The sequence below is a fragment of the Emys orbicularis genome, chromosome 1 (genome assembly GCF_028017835.1).
Source record: "Emys orbicularis isolate rEmyOrb1 chromosome 1, rEmyOrb1.hap1, whole genome shotgun sequence".
Taxonomy (NCBI): domain Eukaryota; kingdom Metazoa; phylum Chordata; order Testudines; family Emydidae; genus Emys; species Emys orbicularis.
The window spans coordinates 18,380,174-18,406,360 of NC_088683.1; the positions used below are offsets into that span (position 1 = coordinate 18,380,174).

Sequence of the window (26,187 nt, forward strand, 5' to 3'; positions counted from 1 at the left end):
TGGCACACACGCTCACACACTGAGGCGCTCCTGGCACACACACTCACACCCTGACACACTCCTGGTACATGCACTCACACACTGAGGCGCTCCTGGCACACGCACTCACACACTGAGGCGCTCCTGGCACACGCACTCACACCCAGGCACACTCACACACCCACTAGCTCACACAATCATCGGTCACACTAAGCACAGTGCACACGCTCCCCTTCCCCCCGCCAGTCCAGCCAACCCCGCACGACGTCCAACGCTCGCTCTCGCTCCCGGTTGGTGGGGGTCGGCAGGGGGCGCTGCAGGCGCTCGGCTCCAGGCTCTCTCCCGCGGCCCCACTTCCGCCTAGCGCCCAGCCTGCCCGGAACTGACGTCAGTTGTGTTGCTGCGGCGCTTCCGGCGGCGGTGTTGGAGTGGGAGCCCGGCTGCGGAGCTCGGCGCGGGACATGGACATTCTCAAGGCGGAGATCAGCAGGAAGCGGCAGCTGCTGGAGGAGAAGGAGCTAGTGGGGGTGCGGGGCCGGCGGCGCGGTGGGGATCGGGCTGGATCGCGGCGGGGGCCCGGGATCGTTGACCGGTGGCGGGGAGGGGTCGGGGCGGGTCGCGGGGAGGCCCCGGGTGTGGCGCCGGGAGTGTGCGATGGACCCTGGTTCTTGTGGGACAGTGGGGGTGGATTTAGTTCCTGCCATTGACCCGCCCCATATCTCTTCCTCTAGCGATACCCTGACAGCCCCTCCTATGATAGAGACACACACGAGATCCCTTGTTCCCATCATATTTATCACCCCCCCCCAATGCACCTTGGACTGAAGGAAAATCTGAGTCCCCTTCAGTGAGGGGCACAAAACCTCTCTCCCCCCCCCTCCATCCTCAAGCTGTGTGTTATGTTCTGCACTGTTAGGGGCAGGGGGCGCAGTGAGGTGGCAACACTTGCAGTTGACCCAAGTTGTGTGTGTATATATATCTCCTCAATATATGTTTCACTCTATATGCATCCGAAGAAGTGGGTTGTAGCCCACGAAAGCTTATGCTCTAATAAATTTGTTAGTCTCTAAGGTGCCACAAGTACTCCTGTTCTTTTAGTTGACCCAAAATGATTTCCCAGCACACTGTGTGAAGTGGGCCTGACAACTGTTACCTGGGGGATTGGCAGCCTTGTAAAGTTTGGGGTTGCTTCCCATGAAATGGAGACAAAGGGAATTGTTCCAGGTTCTTTTCTCTTTGCCTCCCCAGGCTTTTGCATTTACATCACAGAGTTAAGCCCATTTCCTTGGTCATCAGTATATAGAGTTTTGTTGTTTACTATGCTAGCTGAGGTAACAAACCTGGAGAAGAAGCTAAAGTTTGCTGCTCAGTTTATTGCAAATGGTCTCAGGGGGAAGTTGTTTTGGTGAACTCTGCATGAAGCTATAAAATAAAGTCTCTGAGGTGTGATCACGCAGTCCTGAGACTGGCAGAAATCCTCCTTAAAGTCAGTGTGGAGTCTGGCCAGAGTGAGGACAGCAAGATCAGGAACTTTTAATCAAACTTGTTCTGTCACACACAGCCATACAAACCCACGGTTACATCACCTCCACCCCAATCTGGGAATTTTGTTTAGCTGTTGCACGCATCACAACACCCCACTTTGCTGGCCATCTGATTTATTTAGTTCTTTAGATGATAAGATTTTATGCTGAAAAATCCAGACTTTCATGTTGTTGTTGTTAGAAGAGCTGAGATTATATAGTAGCTGAGGATACTTTATATTAAGTATTGAGTTGAGTACACCATAATATCAATTGCCATCATGGACAGGACATAGTTTATTTCAGAGGATTTGTTGCCTTTTTGTAGGCAGAGAGAGAGACTTTTGTGCTGGGTTCTATGCACTGGGTGTTTAGGGGTCCTAGAAAGCACTTGTACAATCATGGTTGCAAGCTGAGCTGTATTTGGACATGTCCACATAGTCCTGTCAAAAAACAGTTGTTTCTATGTGGATGCACTAAACTGTTTTTAGGAAGAAACACAACAGCTAGCTATTACAGACAAATGATATCCCTGAACAATGTCCCTGTTTAGCGTAGATACGCTCCCTGTCGCAAATGGTTTCAGAATCTTTTAAAAAGTTAGGCCTTCTCCTCAGTAGTGACGCAGCTACACTACTAGTTGAGACTGATTAAAATGGTTTCTTACACATTCAATTTTGTAGCATAGCTAGGACCTCATCATGCACAGTAAAGTGTGTGTATGTGGGGGGGAAGTTGTATAAACCAGTTTCAAGTCCTGATAATATGAAAGCAATAATAGATAGAGCAGCTTTTCCAAACCATCTGGGAGTTTTGTAGTGATTGTAGTATGCAGTGTACTTACCAGCCAACCAGATTGTACAATTCTTATTAATATTACTCTGATGTAGTGACTGGCGTGAAAGGAAAGTAAATTGGGGGTGCCTTTGAGAATATTTTCCTCTGCGTAAGGAAATCTAGTTGGACTGGTCAAATCTTTGAGACATTACTGAACGGAGATTGGAATCAAGTTGTATAAAACTGCAAAACGTTGTTTTCCTCCTCTCTAGGGAAACAGAAAATATTTCAAGCGCAGTGAGCTGGCCAAGAAAGAAGAGGCAGCGTACTTTGAAAGATGTGGCTACAAGGTACTGTAATTACTCCTTCAGTGGTTTGTGTGCTCACTTTGTCTATATTTAATATCAACATTCTAAATATTGTTGATGATAATTGTTGTTCTTTGTTCAATTTGTCAATGTGATACATTAGCCTGTAAATGAGAAGCCACCTGGAGAGGTATGAGTTTCCTAAAACATTTTTAATGCAGGAAAAAATGCATGATACATAGCTATTTAAGTTTGTGTTATGGTTTGGCTTTTTTTCTTGTGGAAAGCATGAAGTGGCTTGGGATCAAAGCTTGCCTTTTTCTTTTTAAATTGTGTTTTAGGCATGAATGCTGAATCTGGTATAGCCACCTTCCCTTATTTAAAAAAAAAAAAAAAGGCTAGCCTGTAAACTAAGAACTAGTTTAAGGTCTTCCTGTTGAAATATCCCAGAGAGATCAGCAGAGACAATATTGAGTGGGTGCTTTGGAAAAACCCAGGCAACTTGTTTAGTATGCAGATCGGTTATTGTTGTTCTTGGCCCAAAAGATCCAGTGCTTGAAAGAGTCCAACACAGCACTTACTTTCTTTCAGGCAAAAATAATAGCAATCTTAAACTCAGGATGCATTTTGAAACAAATGAGTGATCTGGAAGGCTTTGTTTATTTCCTCTTTAACAGCATCAGTTAAGTAGTTTGCTGGAATTGACAGTGTGGTGGTTTATTTCAGGTGTGTGTGTATGAATAGGTAGGGAGGTACTCACTTCACTCTAAATTTGGATGCTTTAATAGACTCTTGTTTAATGTTTGCTAGTCAGAAATAAAAAGCCTTGTTTTTAGTAGAGCTTTACCGAGTTGGTCAGTCAATCCAACACCCTGCTCAGATACTGTATAATGTTTGGTCTTTATAGACATAAACATACAGTTTACTGGTAAGAAAGAATCATTGTGATCACTATACATGCATCAGAAACTGTTCTGAGAATCTAGTTACTGTACAGTCATTTCAGCTTGGAAGAGAGTAATGCTTTGTACTAGTTGTTTGAAGAACCATACGTAAAAACTGTACTAGGGCTAGTGGTTCTAGCATAATTTCAGTCACTTGGGATAAGAAGGCCCATATATGTGAAAGGGGGGATGCTTGTAGGTTTTTAGGTAACCTGTAAAGGTTTTATTAGTTACTTAAACTGCAGGTGTTTCCAGCACTCATGTGTCATTTGAATCCAGTCCTGCATGTTTCAGATTTGTTATTTAAATGCAGGATGTGGCTGATAAGAGATACAAACAAAAGTTAAGTTACCCAGGACTGGAGTTGGAATATCTATTTTGCTACAAGAATCTTCTTGAATTAAAACATGATCTTTAGAGAGGTTTTAAATGAGCTTTCTAGTTAACTTAGTGCTTTTCTAGAGCCTCCCAGATTTCTGCATTTGAATTTTTTAAATTTATGACTAAGGGGTAGAAAGCCGACTGATTTTTTTTTTAAGCGGGTGCTTTGCTTTGCTTATACTGCGTTAGTAATGTAAGCATTTGACTCACTTGTAAAGAGAAAGCACTAAAGCAAAAATAATTGCAGCAAATTTATTGCTTGTAACTTTGAGTCCAGCTGACAGAATGGCTTAAATCTTCCCTCATATGCTGCTAACTGTTTGTTATAAACAAAAAATAAATGATTGTAGCCTAGAAATTGTAGAAATTCTTCTGACATTGAGGTGTATTTCTCTTTATGTGCTTCAACTAGTTCCTTTCTTATCTTTACTTATGGAGGTTTCTATTCCCCCCCTTGCAGTGATGAGTTTTATTTTCAGTAAGTATACTGTCCCCCACCTGCCTTTTAGATGCTAGCCATTGGCTTGATCCTCCATTGCTTGCTGGCCCAAAACTCCCATTGATATCAGTGGGCATTTTGGGTGAGTCAGCAATGCAAGATTGGTCCCCGTATTTGCTAGTGTAGCACTAAATACAGATTTGTGCCCTGGTCGTGTAGGTCCAAATAGGTAGACCCTTATGGTCATGCAGAGTCCTTCTAATTTCTCATTGCAGGATTGGGGTCTTGGCCAACAACAATATAAAAGCTTCATTTCTAGTCTGTCTAGGACATCCATCAAGTCATTGTTTTAGAGAAAACTAGAAACTGGAACCGGCTTAACATACAGTCAACATGCAGAGATGCCAACAAAATGTAATATGCTGTAGAATAAAATGGAAAATAAAAGTACCCTTTTAAAACCTAAGAAAGCATCTAGAAAGTTTCTACACTGCTCACCCGCATCCTCTCATTTTTTCCTTTGTTCCAGAAAATTACCAGCATCAATCTGCCCATCTGATTTTCATTTATTTTCAACAACTTGACATGTGTAACTTATAGCAGAGTTTTAAAGGACGCTGCATTGACATGAGTGCTGTCTGTCTTTAAGTACCTTTAATCATAAAAGTTTACAGCACTATGAAAACACCAAGTCATACAAGTAAGAAGTGGTTCCGCTTAATTCAAGAACCTCCTTTTCTGATGGAGGGGAACCGCTGATATGATGCTACAGCTATGATGAAGGGTTGGCATGTTTTTATGTTTTTGCAATGAACTATGTTCATTTGACAAATTCTTCTGAAAGAAGCATTTCCAAAAAACAAGTCATTTTGCTGTTTGTATTCAAAATCCACTGTCTCTTTGCATTGCCTTAAAGCGGTCTCCTTCCCCATCCCTTAAAAGTGCACTTAGGGAAACACTGATATTTAATATTTAACACTGAGTAATAAGCTTAGGCATACTTCCATAGAAGGGTATACTGACATACGATTCTATCTGTATCGTTTTACTAGTATTGTGAGTATGCCTAGAAGCCTGATCACGATCAGGACCCATTGTGCTATACAATTGCATAGTAAGAAGCAGCCCCTGTTCTAGAGAGTTTACAGTCTAACTATGTATACCTTTGAAACTATAGGTTTACTTCCCTGGATTTGTTATAATAGATATTGTTATTATATAGGTACAGCAGGAGGAGGAGGAGGAGAAACCAGTGACTTCATCAAATCCAGGGTTGGAGCTAGAGCTGGCAGAAGAGAAGTTACCCATGACTCTTTCCAGACAAGAGGTAAAATAAAATATCACAAACTAACCTGAGATTACAGCAAATGGATCTAAATTTCCCCATGAGGGTAACGTTTCCTAATGCTCTGTAGCCGTCTATTCCAGGTTGTATCTGTCCTGCTACAGAATAATAGTTTTTAGTTAAATAATTGTAATCTCAGTGCTTACTGCCGTGGTTCTATCTAGTTCTCATACAAGGGCCTTCTTTTGTGATTGTGGAAAACACTGATGAGAGAGAGCAGTAGCAGTTAAATGCACTTCCCCACCCCCACCCCAAATCGCTGCATGAGTTCTTGCTTCTACTACCCTTCCAGATGATCTTTTGAACTATCTCATGAATATGGGATTAGAGGATTGAAGGCTGCAGGCTGAATTTTTTCAAGTTCTGTTTTTCCAGCTTGTGTGTCTGTAACTTGTTAGTCCAAATCAAGACACAAACTAGGTTTTAAAAAATCGTTATACATCCCCCCAAAAAATTACGCTAAAGTTACTGATATGCTCTTTCACCTTTTTAAGAGTAAAAGTCTTACCAGATCATTGTTAGTAAAACAAAACCCCTCCCAAAAAAACAGTAGAGAGCTGGGAAATTCAGAGGTAAGTTAAATTTACAATAAACTTAAACATGTGGAAACGTGGAAATTCAAAGTTAAGATACCCAGAGCATCTTAGCTGTGCCCCCTTAGCATTGCCAGACACCTGCCTTCTCTTTCTGGAGTGAAGTATCGAAAATGTGCACCCTAGGCTGTTGGTTTCATGTTTGGTTTCATACATACAGTCTAGTATAAAATGTGATGTCCCATCACCATGCATCATAGCTCCACTCATAAGAACTGTAACTTCATCTGAGAGGAGTTTGCGTGTCAACATGCTAGCTCCGTATCCACTGATGTTTGACTAGCTGGCTGCCCCATGGAACCACAGGGCCCGATTTTGCAATGTGTACTGAAAGGTCAGTGCCTGTCCAAATACAGGAGTCTGTGCAAAGAACCGTGTTACAGAATGAACATCTCAAACTCTTCCAGCTGCTGCTTTTCCAGACAGTCCGTTGCTATCCTAAAGTGGTGGCAGTGCCAATAGCATGTCCTATCAATCAGTGAGAGTGCTGCTTTGCCTGTATTAAATGTAAGCGACCAATGGGCCCTGTTGTTTGTTTGCCCAAAAGGAAACCTAGACCAAGTTAGCAAATTTGCAGTGAAGGTGATGAGGGAGGCTGTGTGATTTAGCAGGTAGTGCATGGAACTCGGATTGTAGTCTTGACACTACCTGTCATTTGGTATGTGACGTTGGGTAAATTAATTTCTCTGCCTCGGTATACCCTTCTTTAAAATGAGGATATGTAAGTACCACAGCAGAATATTGAAACTTAGTGTATTAATGTTTTTCAAGTGCTCTGAGATCCATGGATGAAAGGCTTCATGTAAGTCAGCCTTGCAAACACATCATGACATCTTAACAGCCCAAGCACCAAATCTACTCACCCACACTCATGTTGATGAAAAAGGTTTTTCTTGACCCAGTCTAATGGTTGAGAAGAATTTTGCAAAGTTTAAAGATACTGGATGGAATTTTCTCAAGCACCAAAATGATATAGATGCACAGGTACCATGGACAGCCAATGAGATTTGGGCTCTTAAGTCACTTGGGTGCTTTTAAAAATCCCACCCTCCAATCAAAGGTTTATATTCTTGCATATTAGTTCAAAATAAGTCAGTAAGAAACTCCAGGAGTCTGCTTGAGATTCTAAACAAAATTTAGATCAGTAATATTTGAATTGAAATGACCTTTAACTGAAATGCTGTGGGAATTTTATATTTAAACCACAAAGTGGAACATTTTGCTGCTGCTGTTCAGAATGTAGCATTTCCCTTCCCTCCTGGCTTAGGTTGCTATTTTATGGTAAGTAAATGAAGAGTGTAGCATTTCCCTTCCCTCCTGGCTTAGGTTGCTATTTTATGGTAAGTAAATGAAGAGATTTGGATTTTTTTTCCCCCCTCTCTCTCCAATTTTGCGTAAGGGAACACTTTGTTGACTCTTTGCAGGTGATTCGGAGATTGAGAGAGAGAGGTGAACCAATCAGATTGTTTGGAGAAACAGATTATGATGCATTTCAGCGTTTGAGGAAGATAGAAATTCTTGCACCTGAAGTTAACAAGGTAAGACCAGATAAGTAACAGTTGTATGTGTAACTAGTTTTCTCTGAGCACTTACTGCACCTGAGGATTTTCATAAGGATGAAAAATCATAGAGCAATGAAAATTACCTTCAGTTCCCACCTATAAAGTCTCTGGGAGGATATTTTAAATATGATTTACTTTCTCTTGCCCTATTAAAATGCTCAAACTGGACATTTTAATTTGAAGAAAGTTTTCAGGGCTTTGAGTTGGAAAAGAGATCTCTGGAAGGTAGTGACATCAAAAGCTGTGCTGTTGCTTGCTTTCCAACTGGGGGGGGGGGGGGAGGGGGGAGAGTACATTATAGTCTTTTGTTCTGAAACTTTAACCTGCTATAATATAGGCATCCCTGTTTGGAGAAGAGTATTTTGAATAGCTTGCCTCTGAGCAGAGACAGATTATTAACAGGAGGAGTGCACTGTTTCTGGTTTGCAGTTACATTTTTCCAAATTCCTTACTTCTAGATATAAAAAATTAAACCTTTTTTCCAATGTAAAGTACAGTTCAGCTCTGAAAAGTGACTTAAGATAGCATCTTAGTTAACAGATATGTTCCTTGTGTGTTAGGGTTGGTCTACACATACAGCGGCATGCAAAGCACAGATAATGCACACCTAGCTAGCCCTTGTATAAATGTCCGTGTAGATGGTGAGGCATGTCTTAGGCAGGTAGAGCAGAGTAGAGTGCCCTATATGCCCAAACCTCCAGGGTATATTCCCTACATGGACTCTCTACACGTCCAAGCAGTGCTTCCCACCTCTACACTGCTAAAAATAGCAGTGTAATGTTCCCTGCCACAGTCTTTCCCTACTGCAGTGAAAGGCTCCAGCAGCGGGGAAAGGCTCTGGGAGGGGGGAGGCAGCAGGAAAATCCAGCAGCACCCAGCTGCCGGAGCTTTCCCCGTTCTCTCCCCCTGCCAGTGCCTTTCACTGCCGTGTCTAGCTACACATCACAGTGACAAGTGTAGATGCAGCCCGCCTTTTTCTCTGGCGTGTAGCTACATGTGTAGTGCCTGTACTCTGTATGTCGCTGTAAGGGCAGACATAGCCTTAATCAGACATGATCTCTCAAGGAAGGAGATGTGTTTTAGAGTCTGTCTACCTGGGAGTGTGTCAGAGTACACTGCAGAACTTTTAGTGCATGATAGCAAGATGCACACATTGAGTTAGTGTGTGGCAGGCTTGTGCACTGTAATTCACATCCCAGCTTGCAGCACACTGACTCACCATGTAGACAAGCCCTGAATATTTCCCAGCGTACCCTGTTGGTATCTGCAACACAACTAGAAAGAGTGAGCTTCATTCTGTTCTCTCTCATTCATCATCAGCATTGTTTACTTAGGTACTGTTGACCTGAATTTTATGGGTTAGTTGTTATGGCTCGCCACTGACTGCATCCAACCAGAAGATTTATAGGTTCTTGTCCAATTCAAACTATAGGGTTCAAGAACTCAGAGAGTTCTATATCGGGAGAGGACTCTCGGGGTGCTTGTCAAAAACACTTACACTGAGGACAATACCAAATTGATAAAAACTTTGAGATTAACAAAAGAATAATAAATGCTATAAAACTTATGACTGCAAAACAGTAAAAGAATTCCAAAACTCCTGGTGGTAACATTCCTATTATAAGTACCTTAACTTAACATACTCACACACTTCCGTGAGGACCCGGTAATAGGAGGTGAAGGACCAGCCTTACTCCTGGCATGCCTGATAACACGATGGTGCTGGCTTTCAAAGTAGTTAGGAATGTTGAGTAGTTATACTATACTGCACAAGCTGAGCTGATAGTGTGATAGAATAATAGGTAGATAAAAAGATAGTCTATAGAATATAGGAGAACAAAGACTAAAGAGGGAACTAAAGACTAAAAGAAGCGCTCAAAGTGCTAAATGAGAGCACAAGGAGTGCTAAAAGAAAAGCTCCCTATGATATCCTTATAAGGTATTTTATAGGATCCTGACGCTATGTACTTAAGGCCCAACCTACTATACCCAAATCTTATTTCCGTACCCTAAGAAATTAATGGGTGCCCTTATCCGATAGGTTAGTGGATTATGACACTTACTCTCTCTATATTAATAAGGATTATCTCACTTCCAAAACTGCCAACCTAGACTCTCCTGGCGATTTCCAAGTTGTGGTGTACCCTGCGGTTACCAACCGGTTGTAGATGCCAGATAAACCTGTTCAGTGTTGTGTATAGTTCCTCCCTTTGGTTCCCAAAGTTCGGGGACCATTCCTATCTGTGCTAAAGATTACCATTTTTTATGCTGACTTACTCTTAACTGATTATATTTTTAGCTATTTAGCAGATCTTACTGGGTACACAGCAGTAGGCTTCTTGCATTTCAGCAAAATTTATTCTATGTATAATTATTAGGAAAAACATAACATATATGCCTCAACACATCCTAAATTCATAGGAATTAATACTGATATAATATAAGAATGAAATGGATTAATTCAGAAGGAGAAACATATTATTTGATACAGCTGGCTGGATTAGAAGGAAATAATAGCTAGCAAAGTAATCTGATGGGCTACGGTACTTAGGTATCACTGGTTTGAAAACCCTCTCAAACCTGTCTAAGATCTCCATCAGGCTGCTAAACAGGGGCCCGCCACAGTCAATCTGGAACCCAGTGGTTTTGTGCAGTACCTGTGCCTTTCTTTTCCTCTCTGAAGACTTGAAGCAGGATAAACAAGACAAACGTTTGAAATAAGTCTTTCCATTAATGGAAGCAGGACTGGGCTGTAAGGCAGTAAATAAAATTCATTCAGGAATTTTTTAACCCGTTTCAAGCCTGTGTAGTCATTTAGCCCCATTTCAGTAGGGCTGACGTTTAATCGCAGTTAACTCATGCGATTAACTCAAAAAAATGAATCGCGATTAATCGCACTGTTAAACAATGGAATACCAATTGAAATTTAAATATTTTTGGATGGTTTTTTACATTTTCATATGTATTGATTTTAATTACAACACAGAATACCAAGTGTACAGTGTTCACTTTATATATTTTGATTGCAAATATTTGCACTGTAAAAATGATAAAAAAAATAGTATTTTTCAGTTCACCTCATACAAGTTCTGTAGTGCAATCTCTATCATGAAAGTGCAACTTACAAATGTAGGGTTTTTTTGTTACATAACTGCATTCATAAGTAAAACAATGTAAAACTTTAGAATCTACAAGTCCACTCAGTCCTACTTCTTGTTCAGCAAATCGCTAAGACAAACAAGTTTGTTTACACTTACGGGAGATAATGCTGCCCGCTTCTTAATTGCAGTGTCACCTGAAAGTGAGAACAGGCATTCGCATGGCACTATTGTAGCTAGTGTTGCAAGTTATTTACATGCCAGATGCGCTAAAGATTCATATGCCTCTTCATGCTTTGGCCATCATTCCAGAGGACATGCTTCCGTTCTGATGATGCTTGTTAAAAAAAGAATGCATTAATTAAATTTGTGACTGAATTCCCTGGGGGAGAATTGTATTTTCCCTGCTCTGTTTTACCCGCATTCTGCCATATGTTTCATGTTATAGCAGTCTCGGATGATGACCCAGTACATGATGTTTGTTTTAAGAACACTTTCACTGCAAATTTGACAAAATGCAAAGAAGATACCAATGTGAAATTTCTCAAGATAGCTACAGCACTCGACCCAAGATTTAAGAATCTGAAGTGCCTTCCAAAATCTGAGAGGGATGAAGTGTGGAGCATACTTTCAGAAGTCTTAAAAGTGCAACAAAGATGCAGAAACTACAGAACCTAAACCACCACAAAAGAAAATCAACCTTCTGTTGGTGGCATCTGACTCAGATGGTGAAAATGAACATGCATTGGTCTGGACTGATTTGGATCGTTATCAAGCAGAACCAATCATAAGCATGGACGCATGTCCTCTGGAATGGTGGTTGAAGCATCTAGGGACATATGAATCTTTAGCGCATCTGGCATGTAAATATCTTGCGATGCCGGCTACAACAGTGCCACACAAACGGCTGTTCTCACTTTCAGGTGATGTAAACAAGAAGCGGGCAGCATTATCTCCCGTAAGTGTAAACAAACTTGTTTGAGCGACTGGCTGAACAAGAAGTAGGACTGATTGGACTTGTAGGCTCTAAAGTTTTACATTATTTATTTTTGAATGCAGGTTTTTTTTTGTACATAATTCTACATTTGTAAGTTCAGCTTCCATGATAAACAGATTGCACTACAGTACTTGTAGTAGGTGAATTGAAAAATATTATTTCTTTTGTTTTTTACAGTGCAAATATTTGTAATAAAAATAAATATAAAGTGAGCTTTGTTTTCTGTGTTGTAATTGAAATCAATATATTTGAAAATGTAGAAAACATCCAAAAATATTTAAATAAATGGTATTCTATCATTGTTTAACAGCGCGATTAATTGTGATTAATTTTTTAATCGCGCTATTAATTGCGATTAATTTTTTTAATCGCTTGACAGCCCTAGTAAAAAGCTATTTTGGTTCAAGTATCTGAAACTAACAAAAATGGCTGATTGAAGCACTACTAATAGTCAAGAGCAATTACTGAAAAGATGGAAATACACCTCTACCTCGATATAACGCTGTCCTCGGGAGCCAAAAAATCTTACCGTGTTATAGGTGAAACCGCGTTATATCGAACTTGCTTTGATCTGCCGGAGTGCGCAGCCCCGCCCTCCCGGAGCGCTGCTTTACTGCGTTATATCCGAATTCGTGTTATATCGGGTCACGTTATATCGGGGTAGAGGCGTAACTAGATAGCTGTACTCCAAACTATAGGAGTAAGGGAACTTGTCTCAGGGTAAGGCATAGCCTATTGTCTTATTTACAGGCCTGTGCTATTTAGAGGACAAGCATTTCTTAGCATATGAGTAAGCACAAGTTTCACTTCTTTCTGTTACTAAAAACTTAGCACCAGACTGTAATCATAATGTGTCACCTTACTTCATGTTTTAATTGCACGTATTTTTTTGAATAAGTGAATTTAAACTTTTCACTGAATGTCTTCTTTCAATCACTGTTGTGTTTTAAAAAAGGCAACAATCTTTATATATACTAAAGGGGACAGTGCACAGAGGTTTGGAGTCATTGTAAATAAATGTCAGTGTTTGTTCAGGGCAGAGTAGACGGCTGGATGAGGCCCCACTGATGTATTTCTTGTGTTTGTGAGTTTATTGCTCATGAAAGGTACCATACTGATAGCCCTGAAAGCTGAGTCAAGCCTTCTTGCTTTTCTGCTGAAAATATCAGTGTGCGCTGGTTGGTTTTTTTCTTAGTCTGTGATCCTGCAGAGACTTATCTAGGTGGTTAATTTTAAGCATGCAAGTGATCCCGTTGAGTGCATCCAGTAACAGCTGGCATGTCTGTGGGGATCTGGTGTCATCAGCCGTTTGGCCATGAAGGGAACCCTCTGCAGCTCTGCTGACACGACCCTGTTCGCTCACTCACCAGCCAGGAGTGCGGGAGCCATCCCCAGGCAGAAGCTGTTCAACAGCAGTGTGACTTCTCCTGCAGCTGGGGGCTCATCATTCTCCTTACAGTTCTGGCCAGGGATCTCTGCTCCACTGGCCCAGGACAACCTCTGCTTCCCTTGCACTGTGGTGTCTTGGACTGCTCGGCCGCACAGGGAACCCCCCTGCAGCCCTGCTCTCAGCACTGCCCTAACCTCAATCCCAGTCCTACCCCCCAAAACTGTAAAAGTAAAAATACTGTAGGTTTGGCAGAATTCAATGTTTTTCTAATTTTGGTTATTTTTATCTTTTTTTATTTTAAGATCTTTTTTCTATTATTAACTACCGTATATACTCGTTCATAAGCCGAATTTTTTTTAGTAAAAAAGGGAAACATCAGAGAAGGGAGTCGGCTTATGAACGGGTATAGAGAGGGAGAGGTGGGACACAGCCCCTCCCCCCCAACAGAGGGGGGCAAGGAGAGGCAGCACAGCCAGCAGAGCCAGAAGGGAAGAGGCGGGGCCAGAGTCTCTGCACTTCTGGCCACGCTGCTCTCCCCCCAGCCTTCGAAGCAGCTGCAGCTCCGGGGCTGGCAGGCTGCAGCCGTATCACCCGGCCCCGCCCGCCGGAGCAGGCTATATTTGTCTCCTCAGGATTTGGCCCTTAATGAACAAATGTGGTAAGCTTCCTTTGATTATCAAAAATAAAATAAGATTGTGATTATCTAGTAACTATTTCTTCTCCCTTTCCTAGGGCTTGAGAAATGATTTGAAGGCAGCTTTGGATAAGATTGACCAGCAGTATCTGAATGAAATTGTAGGTGGTCAGGAACCAGGAGAAGAAGACACCCAGAATGATCTGAAAGTCCATGAAGAAAATACTACTATTGAAGAATTGGAGGTATGCAGTGAGGGGGTTTTAACTCTGTTTTTCAATACAGTTCTGTGTCATTGTACTGTTATAGAGAAATTTAAGGGCTGGTTTTAAACACAGGTGCTTCCCTAGAGCACCAACATCAAAGAGTACCTTTGTGATAGATGGTCTCTTCCACCAAGAGTCACATTAATACTCAGGTTACTCCCTGTCCCAAAGGACCAGTCACTTACCCCAGTCAGGTGCACCTTGGATCTCACAAAAAAGACAATGCTTGTAGCCAATCCTATAATAAACTATCTAAAGGTTTATTAAATAGGAAAAAGAAATGAGAGTTATCTACAAGCTTAAAGGAGATAAACATATATACACAAATGAGTTACAATCTTAAATTTCAAAAGATAATAGAAGCTTCTGTAATAAGCAAGCTGAGGATCCCTTGCTTATGCTTAGAAAACCTTGCCTTTGAGTCCAAACAGCATAGAGATACAGTTCCTTCTTGTTAGGGGTTAGTTAGCTAGTTCCAGTTAGTTTCTTCACTGGAAACTCAGCTGACAGGAGGAATTCACTTCCTCCTCTTCTTCACAGCCCGGGAAGGGCAAAACAACAAACATTTTTTGTTCTCTTTAATGTTCCACGATACTCTGGTGTCGATGGACCTTCCCTCTGGGACAGGACATAACTAATTTTATCGGAGACCAGAACTTCACGCAGGTGAATGACTCTCTCCTGTCCCTTACACAGTCAGAGGCTTACAATACAAATGCTCAAATATTACCTTACAATATGGGATATAGATGTTATAAGTGAGATTAGTGCAGGCAGCAACTCACAAATATTCAATAAAGTCTGTACGCATACTTATAATCCTAATACCTATTTTAACAAAACTAGCACACGGGTGAGCCAGACTCCAGCTATGTATTTGTCTTTCAGTTGAGTGTAGCCATAGCCTAAGGGCTAGTCTATAGTACGGGGAGGGGGAATCGAGCTAAGTTATGCAACTTCAGCTACGTGAATAACGTAACTGAAGTCGACGTCCTTAGATCTACTCACTGTGGTGTCTTCACTGCAGTGTGTCGACGGGAGTCTCCCGTCGATTCCCCTTGCACTTCTCGTTGAGGTGGAGTACCGGAGATGACACTAGAGCGATCGGCACTCAATTTATCGCATCTATACTAGACACGATAAATCGACCCCGATGGATCGATTGCTGCCCGTCGATCCGGCCGGTAGTGTAGACAAGCCCTAAGACTTATACCCTTAATTGTCAAACTCTTTGCAGAAGTTAATCCTTTTAACATCCCTTGAAAGGTATTTTAAAGGGCAACACCCTGATTTATAACTTGGAGCTCATTCATCGATTGCGAGGCCAGAAGAGGCCATTGTGATCATCTAGTCTGACCTCCTGTATAACACAGGTCAGAGAACTTCCCCAAAATAATTCCGAGAGCAAATCTTTAGAAAAGCATCCAATCTTGATTTAAAAATGGTCAGTGATGGGGTGAATCCACCACAACCCATAATAAGTTGTTCCAGTGGTTAATTACTCTCACTGTTAAAAATGTACGCCTTATTTCCAGTCTGAATTTGGTTAACTTCAATTTACAGCCATTAGATCACATTACACCTTTCTCTGCTAGATTGAAGAGTCCATTATTAAATATTTGTTCCCCATGTAGATACTTATAGACTGTGAGCAAGTCACCCCTTAACCTTCCCTTTTGTTAAGCGAAATAGATTGAGCTTCTTGAGGCATGTTTTCCAAGAGTTATATTAATTTAATTTTGCAAGGCGTACAGTTTCTGGCCTATACACTCGTGTAACTAGTTTTTTTCTCTTTTCTATAGGAGTACTAATAATCACTAATTATGATGGAGAGGGGGCTAATGTTTTAAAACCTTATTTTCCATTGTTTAATTTTGTCAAATATGACCTTTTGGGTCTGTATTTGTACCAGCTCGGTCTGGGCTAAGAAGTGAATATTTTTGGAAAGTTTTTATATTTGTTTGGCCATTTTAGCGGTATCTGAACATAAATCCACAATTTTATGCCTTTAAACTGAGTTGAGGTTGAACAATAAGATGCTGTTTAAAGGGACATGACAGGCTAGGTTCTAAATTTGGGTTTTATTTTAAAAACAAAACCACAATTTTAGGAAAGAATTAAAAATTAAATTCATGAAATTAAATATATATATATATATACCCGGGAAAGGGTCTTCTTAAGAATTTCCATGATAGTGTTAACCACCGTGACATTTTAGGAGGGTAGTAGTGTCTGAGAGCCTGAAAGTGAAGTTAAAATGAAAAACTGACCCTGTTAAGAGAAATGTAAAAAAGTAAACAGAAGCTGAATAGTATAAACAGTGGAATAACTTCAAGGTGATTGTTGAGTTTTTGGCAACGTTGAGCACCCACAATTCCCATTGAAATCCATTTGAGCGATGGGTGCCGAGCACCTTTGCAAATCAGGCCAATTATTAATAGTCAAGGGATGCTTTTAGATTCAAAATCATTCTTTAGGTTTCTGAAATGTAAAACTGGTTCTTCATCACTCGATGTCATTCATAGTTTCATGGATGTTGATGACATGTGCTGGGTTATTGTCACTCTGTTCCCAAAATGTTTTAGACTGCTGGCTGTAAAAATTGCATTTCAAAACCCTGGTGATTCATCTGACAACTTTCCTTTTTTGACAAATATATATCACAGAAGGATGAGGAATTGCTTTGGCTTTTCCCCCCCCTCTTTCAGGCTTTGGGAGAATCCTTAGGACAAGGTGATGATCACAAAGACATGGACATCATAACCAAATTCTTGAAGGTAAAGAACTTTAACTTAGTTAATTAGTTATATTTGAGCAGTAGCAAAGAGACAGATGTGGCAGAAGATACTCAGGATAGAAATGCCGGTTGTGGTTATTCTGCATGTTAGTTTTTATTTCCACACTTAGGGTGAGATTCTCAAAAGTGCTCAGCGCCCAGGAGTTCTTATTATTTTCAGCAGGAGCTGGTGGGTGCTTAGCACTTCTGAAGAATAGGTCCTTATTTTCCAGTCTTCATTAACATGGTTTTGGTTATGCCTTGTCCTGTGACAATGAATTCAGTAGCAATTGTTCTTAAATTCAGAAAGATTAAGCAGGATTATGGTCACTATGTACAAATATGGTGCATACAAAAATTACCATTTTTTAAAAAGAAAAGCAGTGCATATTGGAGAAAATGAAATTCCATCTGTTTTCACCAGATTTAATAAGGGAATTAAAGAGAATTCCACTTGCCTCCGCCTATGGCTTCACTAAGGAAACTCATGTTTAGGCAACTAGTGTAAAGTAAACTGCTTTCCTGGCAAGAAACCCACATGGCGTTTCAATCATATATCTTGGTCCTCAGGTAACTAATTAGATTATCGAAAGTCTCTTGACCTTTGAGCTGTAACTAGTCATGTGAGTTGGTATATTGAGTGTTTTTTGACGGTAACCAGGCATAAGAATTTTAAGATAACACTGGCTCAGGATTGTTCTCTCTCTCTGACAGTTCAGGTATTAAAGTGAGGGCAAGTTGGACGTGTTGGCTGAGCTTTTGAGGCCCTACGTTCAATTCAGTGGTGTTTCTATGTTCGTCTGGAATGCGTTAATGCTGCAAAATTTCAGGGAATGCTGTATGCAGGTGTAGGGGGAACTGAGGGCACACAGAACTCCTGCCATGGGGGGAAAGGGTGGAACAGGGCGGGGGGCACACAGAACCCCTGGTGGTAGGGAGAGGGGAAGGGTGGCACACTGCTTCTGGCATGGGAAGAGATTTCAGGGAGTCCCAGAAATAGAGGCAGATGAGAGGGTGGCGCACCGGGCGAGAATAGACAGATGCAGGGAGCTCCTGGTGTGTCAATGAGTTTGACCTGCACAAACTATGAAGCGTGGTGCCCCTAGTCATGTATTCGACTTCACATATAATGTGTTTAACATTCTGTGGGCCTTGGTCTGAAGGGAGTGCTGGGCGCGTGTCCATTCCAAGTGAGCCTGAGGCTGTTGGCATCTCCCACCTACATCTCTGCTTTCAATTTATAGCCCATCTTGCTTCCATCACTGATGTCCACCTCAGCATCTCCCTAGTTTCCTTCTGCCTCTCCTCTTCGTACCTTGGTACCTGCCACCTCTTATGGCATGTCTGGTTCCTTGCCTCTTTTCATTCAAGTCCCTCCTGAAACCCTGCTTTTTTCAGTTCTGACATTTGTGCTGCACTTTTATGCAGACGTTTTACTGGTGTAGCCACTAGGTGGCACTGTGGCATAAATTTACTCCTTCCTTTTACAGTTTCTTCTGGGCGTCTGGGCAAAGGAGTTGAACGCCAGAGAGGATTACGTGAAACGTGGTGTGCAGGGGAAACTAAACAGCGCCACACAAAAGCAGACAGAATCCTATCTGAGACCTCTCTTCAGAAAACTGCGGAAAAGGGTGAGGGATCTTCAAAACGACAGGGCCCAGCAGGACTTCTCTTAACCTCTGCTTCCTAACTGCGTAGTGCTCCTCGTTGATAGTAAGATTGACTCCACTTCCCCATCTGTACAATGGAGACAAAGACGCTAAGTGACTTGCTCAAGGTCATTCAGTGACAGTTGGGAACAGAACCCCGGTCTCTGACTCCCACTCCTGTTTAACCACTGAATCCTAGTGCCTGCCTAAAATAAATGCCCATTGTCTTCCCAAATGTCATAATGTGTATCTATGATCCAATGGGTTCCTTATGTAGTCGAGAACCCGGGTTTTATTCACAACTCTGGCACAAGTCACATAACCTCTGTGTGCCTCAGTTACCTCATTTGTACCAGTGGTTTTCAAACATTTTAGGCTACATACCCCTTTCCAGATAATGTAGTCTACCACATATCCCCATCTGAGATAGGGTCACAATATACCTATGATTAGATAGCCAAGTGTTACTAAATAAAGTGCGTTGTCTGCCAATACAGGATTTTTCTTGCGTGCCCCCTGACGAGAGCTCGCATACCCCAGTTTGAAAACCTCTGATTTATACAATGGAGATATTTATCCTCTTTAAAGGGCTTGAGATTTGTGGCCGCAAAGCTTCGTGTAAGTGCAAAATACGATCGCTTTCAAAAGCTATGTATTGCTCAGAAGTAAAACTAATGTTTTTTCCTCTTTCAGACTCTCCCTGCAGACATCAAAGAATCAATAACAGATATTATTAAATTCATGTTGCAAAGGGAATACGTGAAGGTATGCTTACTTATAAGCTTTTCAAGTGTTCAAACCATGTAGTATTAATTAGCTGATATACTGTGAATGTTTCACATTTAGCTTCTCAAAGGCATGTCGTTAGAGAGAACACATGTTCAAACAAAACTGACATCAGCCTCTGCTGGTTAGGCACCAGGTAAAGGGATGTGGGGAATTCACTCATTGTATAGTTCCTGGAACTGAATGGCAAGTTTCCAGGTTCTGGTATGGTATTTAATTCTCAGGAAAAGAGAGCAGCTTGGAAAGAGTCTTGGATACATCTCCTGCTTTATGGTCAAACCCTGCTTGATTTACAGTCTGAGAGACTGTGTTGAAGTCAGTGCAGTTGCAAGTCCAGGCAAAATCTTGCTGTAAATGATTATATTAACTTGCAGAGGAAACTTGAATGGGAATTTCAACATTCTCTCTCAATTAATACCACATTATGTGTATGAGTGCTGTATGTAAAATATTGAACACACGTAAGACCTTGTCCCTCCCTACATCCTGTATTGGACATACCCACATCAGTAGTCCTGTACAAGCTTAAAGAGGGGGTGATATTGAGGGTAAATTATTGAAAAGTTTTGTGGACAAAGTGTGCTTAAAGGAGGAGTTTGGCAAACAAGAACAATCAAAGTGTTTGAGTGTTCTGTAGCCACCTCCAGAAATGAAACTGGAATGCCAATGGTATTTCTATACTAACTTGTGTGGGTGGCAGGGGAAATGGAGCCTTGTAATTCCCCTCACTTTCCCAGCATTATGAGAAGACTTGTGAGGATTTGGGGTAATCTGCCTAATAAACAAGCCTGATTTTGTCTCTCTGACTTTCTTAAAATTTGCTGGCCTAGGGGAAGTTTAATTCAAGTCACTTTAAGGCTAAAGTGTATTTTTCAGTTATGCTTTGTGTATTCTAAAAGATCCCCTTCCAACTCATTGCTAAGGAAAGCAATAGGCCTATGGTATATTATGTTGGTGAATCAGCTGTGCCTGTCTGTTTCACAGGTGCATGATTTTATACTCACTAAGTTGACTGAACTGGGCATTTTAAATACACACTTGGAAGCTTTTGTGAGGCTTGGAACTTTTAAAAACACATTGTCTCCTTCTTGATTTTCACACTGTCCCCCATCTCAGTTCGTAGCAAGAGTTGTCCTTTGTCACGTTCTGCTGTCTTGGATACTCTTTGGTTTGTACAGAATGGTGTACATTATGCATGCTATGTATTTAATTACATCCAAATATGTTAAAAGAATGTTAAGGTAGCAAAATCAAGCACTTGAAAATGGGGAAATGCCGGAATTAAGGCAAACAATTAACCTCTGCATCACATACCACGCTGTATCAAAGCAGGAACAGATTCCAGTTCTCCAGAGTGGAGTTCAACTTCCTTAACCAGGAGGCCATCCTTTCTCTTCCTACAATCCCCTGCCTCATTCGTTGCACATCTTCCAACTTCCTCCTACAAACAGCATCCTTCACTACACAGCCCTGACTCATGCTAGCCTGTGCACTAAATGAGGCAGGAGTCCTGTGGAAAATATAGTATGTGATCATGTAATTCTGGCATTTCCCAACTTTTGATTGTTACAATTGCAAAAATAAGCATTCTTTGAACATTTTGTATACAATTTCCTAATTCAAAAAAAGCCCTCAAAAAAAAATTTCATTGTGTGAAATCATACTGACCCCCCCAGCATGAGCTGGATATAGATCTTTTGATCTACAGCGCAGACCTCTGTTACTTGACCTAATTGAGTAACTGGTAGCAATAGTAGGCTGTTATCCTCTGGACCAGTCACTAGAGCGGGGGATAAGACTCAAACTTTGCCAGGGGGTTTCACAGCTAGTTGCTGGCAGCAGAGGAATGTAGATTTCCAGGTTCTGCAGGCCAGTGGTGTATTGACTCTAGACCCTATGCTTTTAGCCTGTCTGTCTCTCTCTCTGCTTTTCTAAGTATTTATAACCTTTTTTTCTTCAGGCTAATGACGCCTACCTTCAGATGGCCATTGGAAATGCTCCTTGGCCTATTGGCGTCACTATGGTTGGCATCCATGCCCGAACTGGCCGGGAAAAGATTTTCTCTAAGCATGTGGCCCATGTTTTGAATGACGAGACTCAGAGGAAATATATTCAGGTAAGGGCTTGAGGAGTGTTAGACTGGATTCCAGAGGCTTCACGTTAAAAGTTAGGAAGACCTTTGAACAGTGCAAATTTTATAAGCACAAATGATATGGCAAAAATAAAAGGTGGTAGGTACGGGCTGTTGCCTTTTGGCTCTGATCAAATGCATGATCAGTTTAATAACCAAGGCATCCTGGACCCGTTGGGGCTCTCCTGCTGTGGCTTAGAAATGGAGTCTAATAAGTCTTTTTCCATCACCTATCATGATTCTACATTACAGCTGAAATAACTACAAACACATGCCTCAGTCTCCTGGGCTCCATCATTTTCTAACCTGTAGCATTAACATCACATATTGTGTGGAGTTTATGATACTGTTGTTGAATTGACTAAACAGTGAAACAAGTTTCCACCTTGGTCTTGTATTTCTGCAGCCAGACAAACGCGGTGGTTCTCTTAGTGTAACTCTCCTTAAAGGGACATCAACTTGAAATGGGTACAACATTCCAGGTTCATAGAGAGCCCCCTGATAAATTATGTCCTGAACTTAAAGACTGATTCCTTTAAGAATTGGTGTACAAGCTTTTCTCACCCCTGTTGATGTATGGTAGGGTCCCTCAGCAGGTGGTTTCTGAGAGAATTACCCCTCTCCTGGTCCCATATATATACATGTTCGGCTGCTGCGGCAGCAGCCCTGAAGTAAAGCCCTCCCACCTTCTCTATGGGACCTGCAGAAATAGTTCCATGGGGCAAGGAACTTCCCTACTAGACAGTGACCTCTACCCTCTGGGCCCTTTTGAGCAGTCCTTCCTGACGCAATACCAAGACTCCCATGGCTTCCAGCTCCTGCTATGAACCATGATGCCATCTCTGCTGTCACATTACTCTGGGGGGAAAAGAAGAGTATCTTTTATCTTGCTGATCATCTGAGGAAATGTCTTCCGCACACTCCCCCTGTTTTGGACATTCACAGAAGCCAGCGGTGGCCCTGTAACTAGGGGATGTCGCTTAAAGGAAAAGGAAGTGTCATTCAGATTGCTTTTGGGGGCCCTGATTGGAGGGAGTGTTTGAAGCTCTGTAAAGGGGGTTTTCTGAAATACCTCAAGTTAAGCTTCAGTGTCTTCATGCCATTCTCTCTGAAAATACTGTACTTAGAGGCCTTCAGGCACTCAAGTCAGAGGAGGGTCTCCGCCCTGGGGGCTAAAAACTGAGCTCTGATGGTGGCTTTAATATAAATTTCCTCTGTAGCCTTGGGAAGTCCCTCCATTTATGTCCCTCCTTCTCTAACGTGGGGATAATCCTTACCCCAGAGGGCAATGTGATATCCTCTTCGAGTAGCCTTCTCAAGTTGCAGCGTATTTGACTATCCTGCAGAAGTTTCTCTTCCCATTATCTCTAATACAGGGTAAATTCGTCTGCCGAGGGGATCCTTGTGTACATATCCCAACTGTGCAGATTTCTGTATAAATCCGTCCCAATCCTCCTTCACTGTGGGAAGAATTTTCAGGACTATGCTGCTCCACCACATGGCTAACTGTACAGCCATATGCAGGGTCAGCTTTAATTGTGTGTGCGCTTTGTCTTAGCTGCCAACACACAGGATATTCTTTAGTAGATACTGTTTGAATGTGGGTTATGCAATAACTTTGCTGCTCAGCCCAACAATATCAGGTGCACTTTGATTTGTTTGCTAGAAGTCCAGGGTTACAGCATCCAAACCAAAGGGTGATCATTTAGGGCTTCTGATTTTTGGTTTTAATTGATAAACACCAGTAAAACACCCCAGTTTTAAAATAAAATAAAATAAATGGTGTTTATCCAATAAGCCCTGGGAAAACACCAGAAATGGTTACTTGTCTCTAAGCCCTTGTCTACGTGGAGCAGTAACGTGCCCTACGGGGCATGGTTTTTAAAGCGCTTTAACATATTGCGCGTTAATTGGACCACGCAGACCCTGCTGGTGTGCAGTATAGGTTCCCTAGTGCACTTTAACCTAGTGCTGTTCGAAGCTGTACTACATTAAAGTGCAGTGGTTCTCAACCAGCAGTCCAGGGCCCCTTGGGGGCCTGTGATCAGGTTTCAGGGGGCCACCAAACAGGGCCTCACTGGGGCCCAGGGTAGAAAACCGAAGCCCCCGCGCATGGGGCTGAAGCCCAGGGCCCTGAGCCCTGCCACCCTGAAGCCTGAGCAATGTAGCTTTGTGTGGGGGCTTGTGGCATGGGGCCCCAGGCAGTGGGCGGGGGAGGGATAGCTCAGTGGTTTGAGCATTGGCCTGCTAAACCCAGGGTTGTGAGCTCAATCCTTGAGGGGGCCACTTGGGGATCTGGGGCAAAATCAGTACTTGGTCCTGCTAGTGAAGGCAGGGGGCTGGACTTGATGACCTTTCAAGGTCCCTTCCAGTTCTAGGAGATGGGATATCTCCATTAATTATTATTTTTAGTTGCCCTGCTTGCTACCCCCTAATGCCGGCCCTGGCTTTTATATGCAGAAAATCAGTTACTGTGACACAGGTGGGCCATGGAATTTTTATAGCATGTTGGGGGGGGAGGGGGCTCGGAAAGAAAAAGGTTGAGAACCCCTGTACTAGGGAACGTTACAAAGAGTTTCCTCATTATAGTATTTACTACTGTAATGAGTAATGTATGTAATATACATTACAGTATCTAAAAAGAGAGCCCAGAAACATTTTTGGACATCTACATAAAACTCAAAAATTACTAAAAATCCCCCCCTCCCCAATGAAATTAATGAACCCCGAAAGCCAGAAACCCTTGTGATAATGGACAGCGCCAGGCCATTTCCAGAAATGTCACTTACCACAGAAAGGCCAAAGCTCCTACAGTGCTGGGGCTAGACCTTCTGCCAAGTCATGTCTCCTGTCAGCTAGAGGTCACGTTCCAATCTAAAGCAGCAGAGGTTGCAGAATTTATGGCAGGCATGTGTCACACCTGCCAGCTAGTGGTACCTTGCCATTGCTAGATTGCAGCCTAGCATGCCACAACCGACGCTGGGGTCACTTTACTCTTCACTCCGTGTGCTGTTCACGTGGGATTTTTTTAGGATACTGTCCGATAGCTTAGGCAGTAGTAGTGTACCCAGGATAAGAGAGAGACAAGGTGGGTGAGGCAATATCTTTTATTGGACCAACTTCTGTTGGTGTGAGAGAGATATGCTTTCGAGCTTACACAGAGCTCTTCTTCAGTCTTTTAATTTTAAACCTGAGTTTAATATAAGAAGCAAAAAGTATAAATGGTGAAAGTAATCATCACAGTTAACCGGATAGTGCCAGTTTCCTCTCCTGGAGGAGGTAACCACTTTCCTAAGGTCTAAAGAGCTAGTGAAAGCTAGTGATATTTGTTGTCCCATGAATCTGTTTGAACGATGGACTAAATTAATAAATTATGCCCCACTATTCCCTTTGCTGTTTGGAGCATTCAGCAAATCCTTTCCCTGCAATTACCCTGTCCAAGAGACGTGTCTCTCCTGGAAGATGCCTAACTTTTTGAAAAACCTGGTCACACTGGTGTGGGTCGCTTCTGTGCCCTAAACTCAGAATTGACCAGGAAATGGTTAAGTTGGTTTGATTGCTGCTGGTTTATTACAGACCTCTTCTTGTTTTCTTGACTTTCTAGGGGTTGAAGAGGCTCATGACCATTTGCCAGAAACACTTCCCAACAGACCCATCCAAATGTGTGGAGTACAATGCCTTGTGAGTCCCTTGGCTGCCCACGGCGTAAATCATTTTCTGCTCTCCAAGACCCAGAGAAAGAGGAGAGAACAGCCCAGACTTTGCTTGAAATCAACCAGAAACTTGGGTTGGGCCTGGAGCAATAGCATAAAGCCAAGGGCTTTGTCTAGAGCTTTCTACAAACCACATCTATTTACATTTCTTTTAAGCACTGTGTACATTACACTCAACAGATCCTGAACCCATTTGGTTTTTTTTTTTCGGGGGAAGGGGTGGGGTGGGGTGGTCTTTATTTTAATTATTCTGGAAATCATAGGGGCCGAACATTATTTCTTTTCCCACAGCTCAGAAGCTCACGGTCATCTGTTGCTTTTATTGGACCCTTTCCAATTGAGGTTGGCATGGGCAGATGATTAGAAGGAAACAGTTGAAACCGAATTCTAATTATTTCTGTAAATATGAACATTTCAGTGTCTAATCTTTCATGTGGTATTTATCAGAAAAAAGACACATATATTTCTCAGCTGAAAAGTACAGCCAAACTGGTAAAAGTTTTTGATCTTGAATGGATCTGTTTGTTTTGTTTTGTTTTTTTTGTCATGGAGCTTTTAATATGAGCCTTGTGAGCTTGGAGTAAGGAATCTTTGGGCTCTTTAGGTTTTCAAGTTCTGTTTTACACATCTGGAGAAGATTGCAGCCTGCTGGACATTGCCGTTAGAATAATTAGTGGTGGAAACAAGACCTCCCATGGCCAGGTACAGTATTTCAAGCAGGCGCCGAGCTTTGCTATCATGCACCCTGAGTAGGGAGGAGTGGGAATGATGCTCCCTCATTTACCTGTACTACAGAGACAGTGGAATATTGAATGCTTGTTGAAGTCGAAGCAATAGTGATTCCTCCGTGCTCAGCAGCCAGGCTGTCCTTCCAATGTGCCTTAGCCCTGTCCTGG

General features: G+C 42.0%; 1 protein-coding gene across 2 annotated transcripts; it reads left to right on the top strand.

Moving 5' to 3' along the window:
- Positions 1–375: 375 nt before the first annotated feature.
- On the top strand, positions 376–25,800 carry PRPF18 (pre-mRNA processing factor 18). Of its 2 annotated transcripts, none has more exons than XM_065402189.1 (10): positions 376–506; positions 2,552–2,629; positions 5,574–5,678; positions 7,714–7,827; positions 14,069–14,215; positions 16,903–17,013; positions 18,503–18,643; positions 19,355–19,426; positions 21,408–21,563; positions 25,183–25,800. In XM_065402189.1, exons 1-10 carry the CDS (start codon positions 441–443, stop codon positions 25,261–25,263), a joined length of 1,071 nt encoding a protein of 356 aa, XP_065258261.1. In that variant the 5' UTR covers positions 376–440; the 3' UTR covers positions 25,264–25,800. The 2 variants fall into 2 exon arrangements, with proteins under 2 accessions (XP_065258261.1, XP_065258269.1); XM_065402197.1 differs by having other exon boundaries at positions 16,945–17,013.
- Positions 25,801–26,187: the final 387 nt, after the last annotated feature.

Bases quoted from the DNA above. Each gene is read 5' to 3' on its own strand.
- PRPF18 (XM_065402189.1), top strand. From the start codon at position 441: ATGGACATTCTCAAGGCGGAGATCAGCAGGAAGCGGCAGCTGCTGGAG. The intron at 507-2,551 runs GTGCGGGGCCGG...CCTCCTCTCTAG, and splicing joins AGGAGAAGGAGCTAGTGGGG to GGAAACAGAAAATATTTCAA. The intron at 19,427-21,407 runs GTATGCTTACTT...TTTTTTCTTCAG, and splicing joins TGCAAAGGGAATACGTGAAG to GCTAATGACGCCTACCTTCA.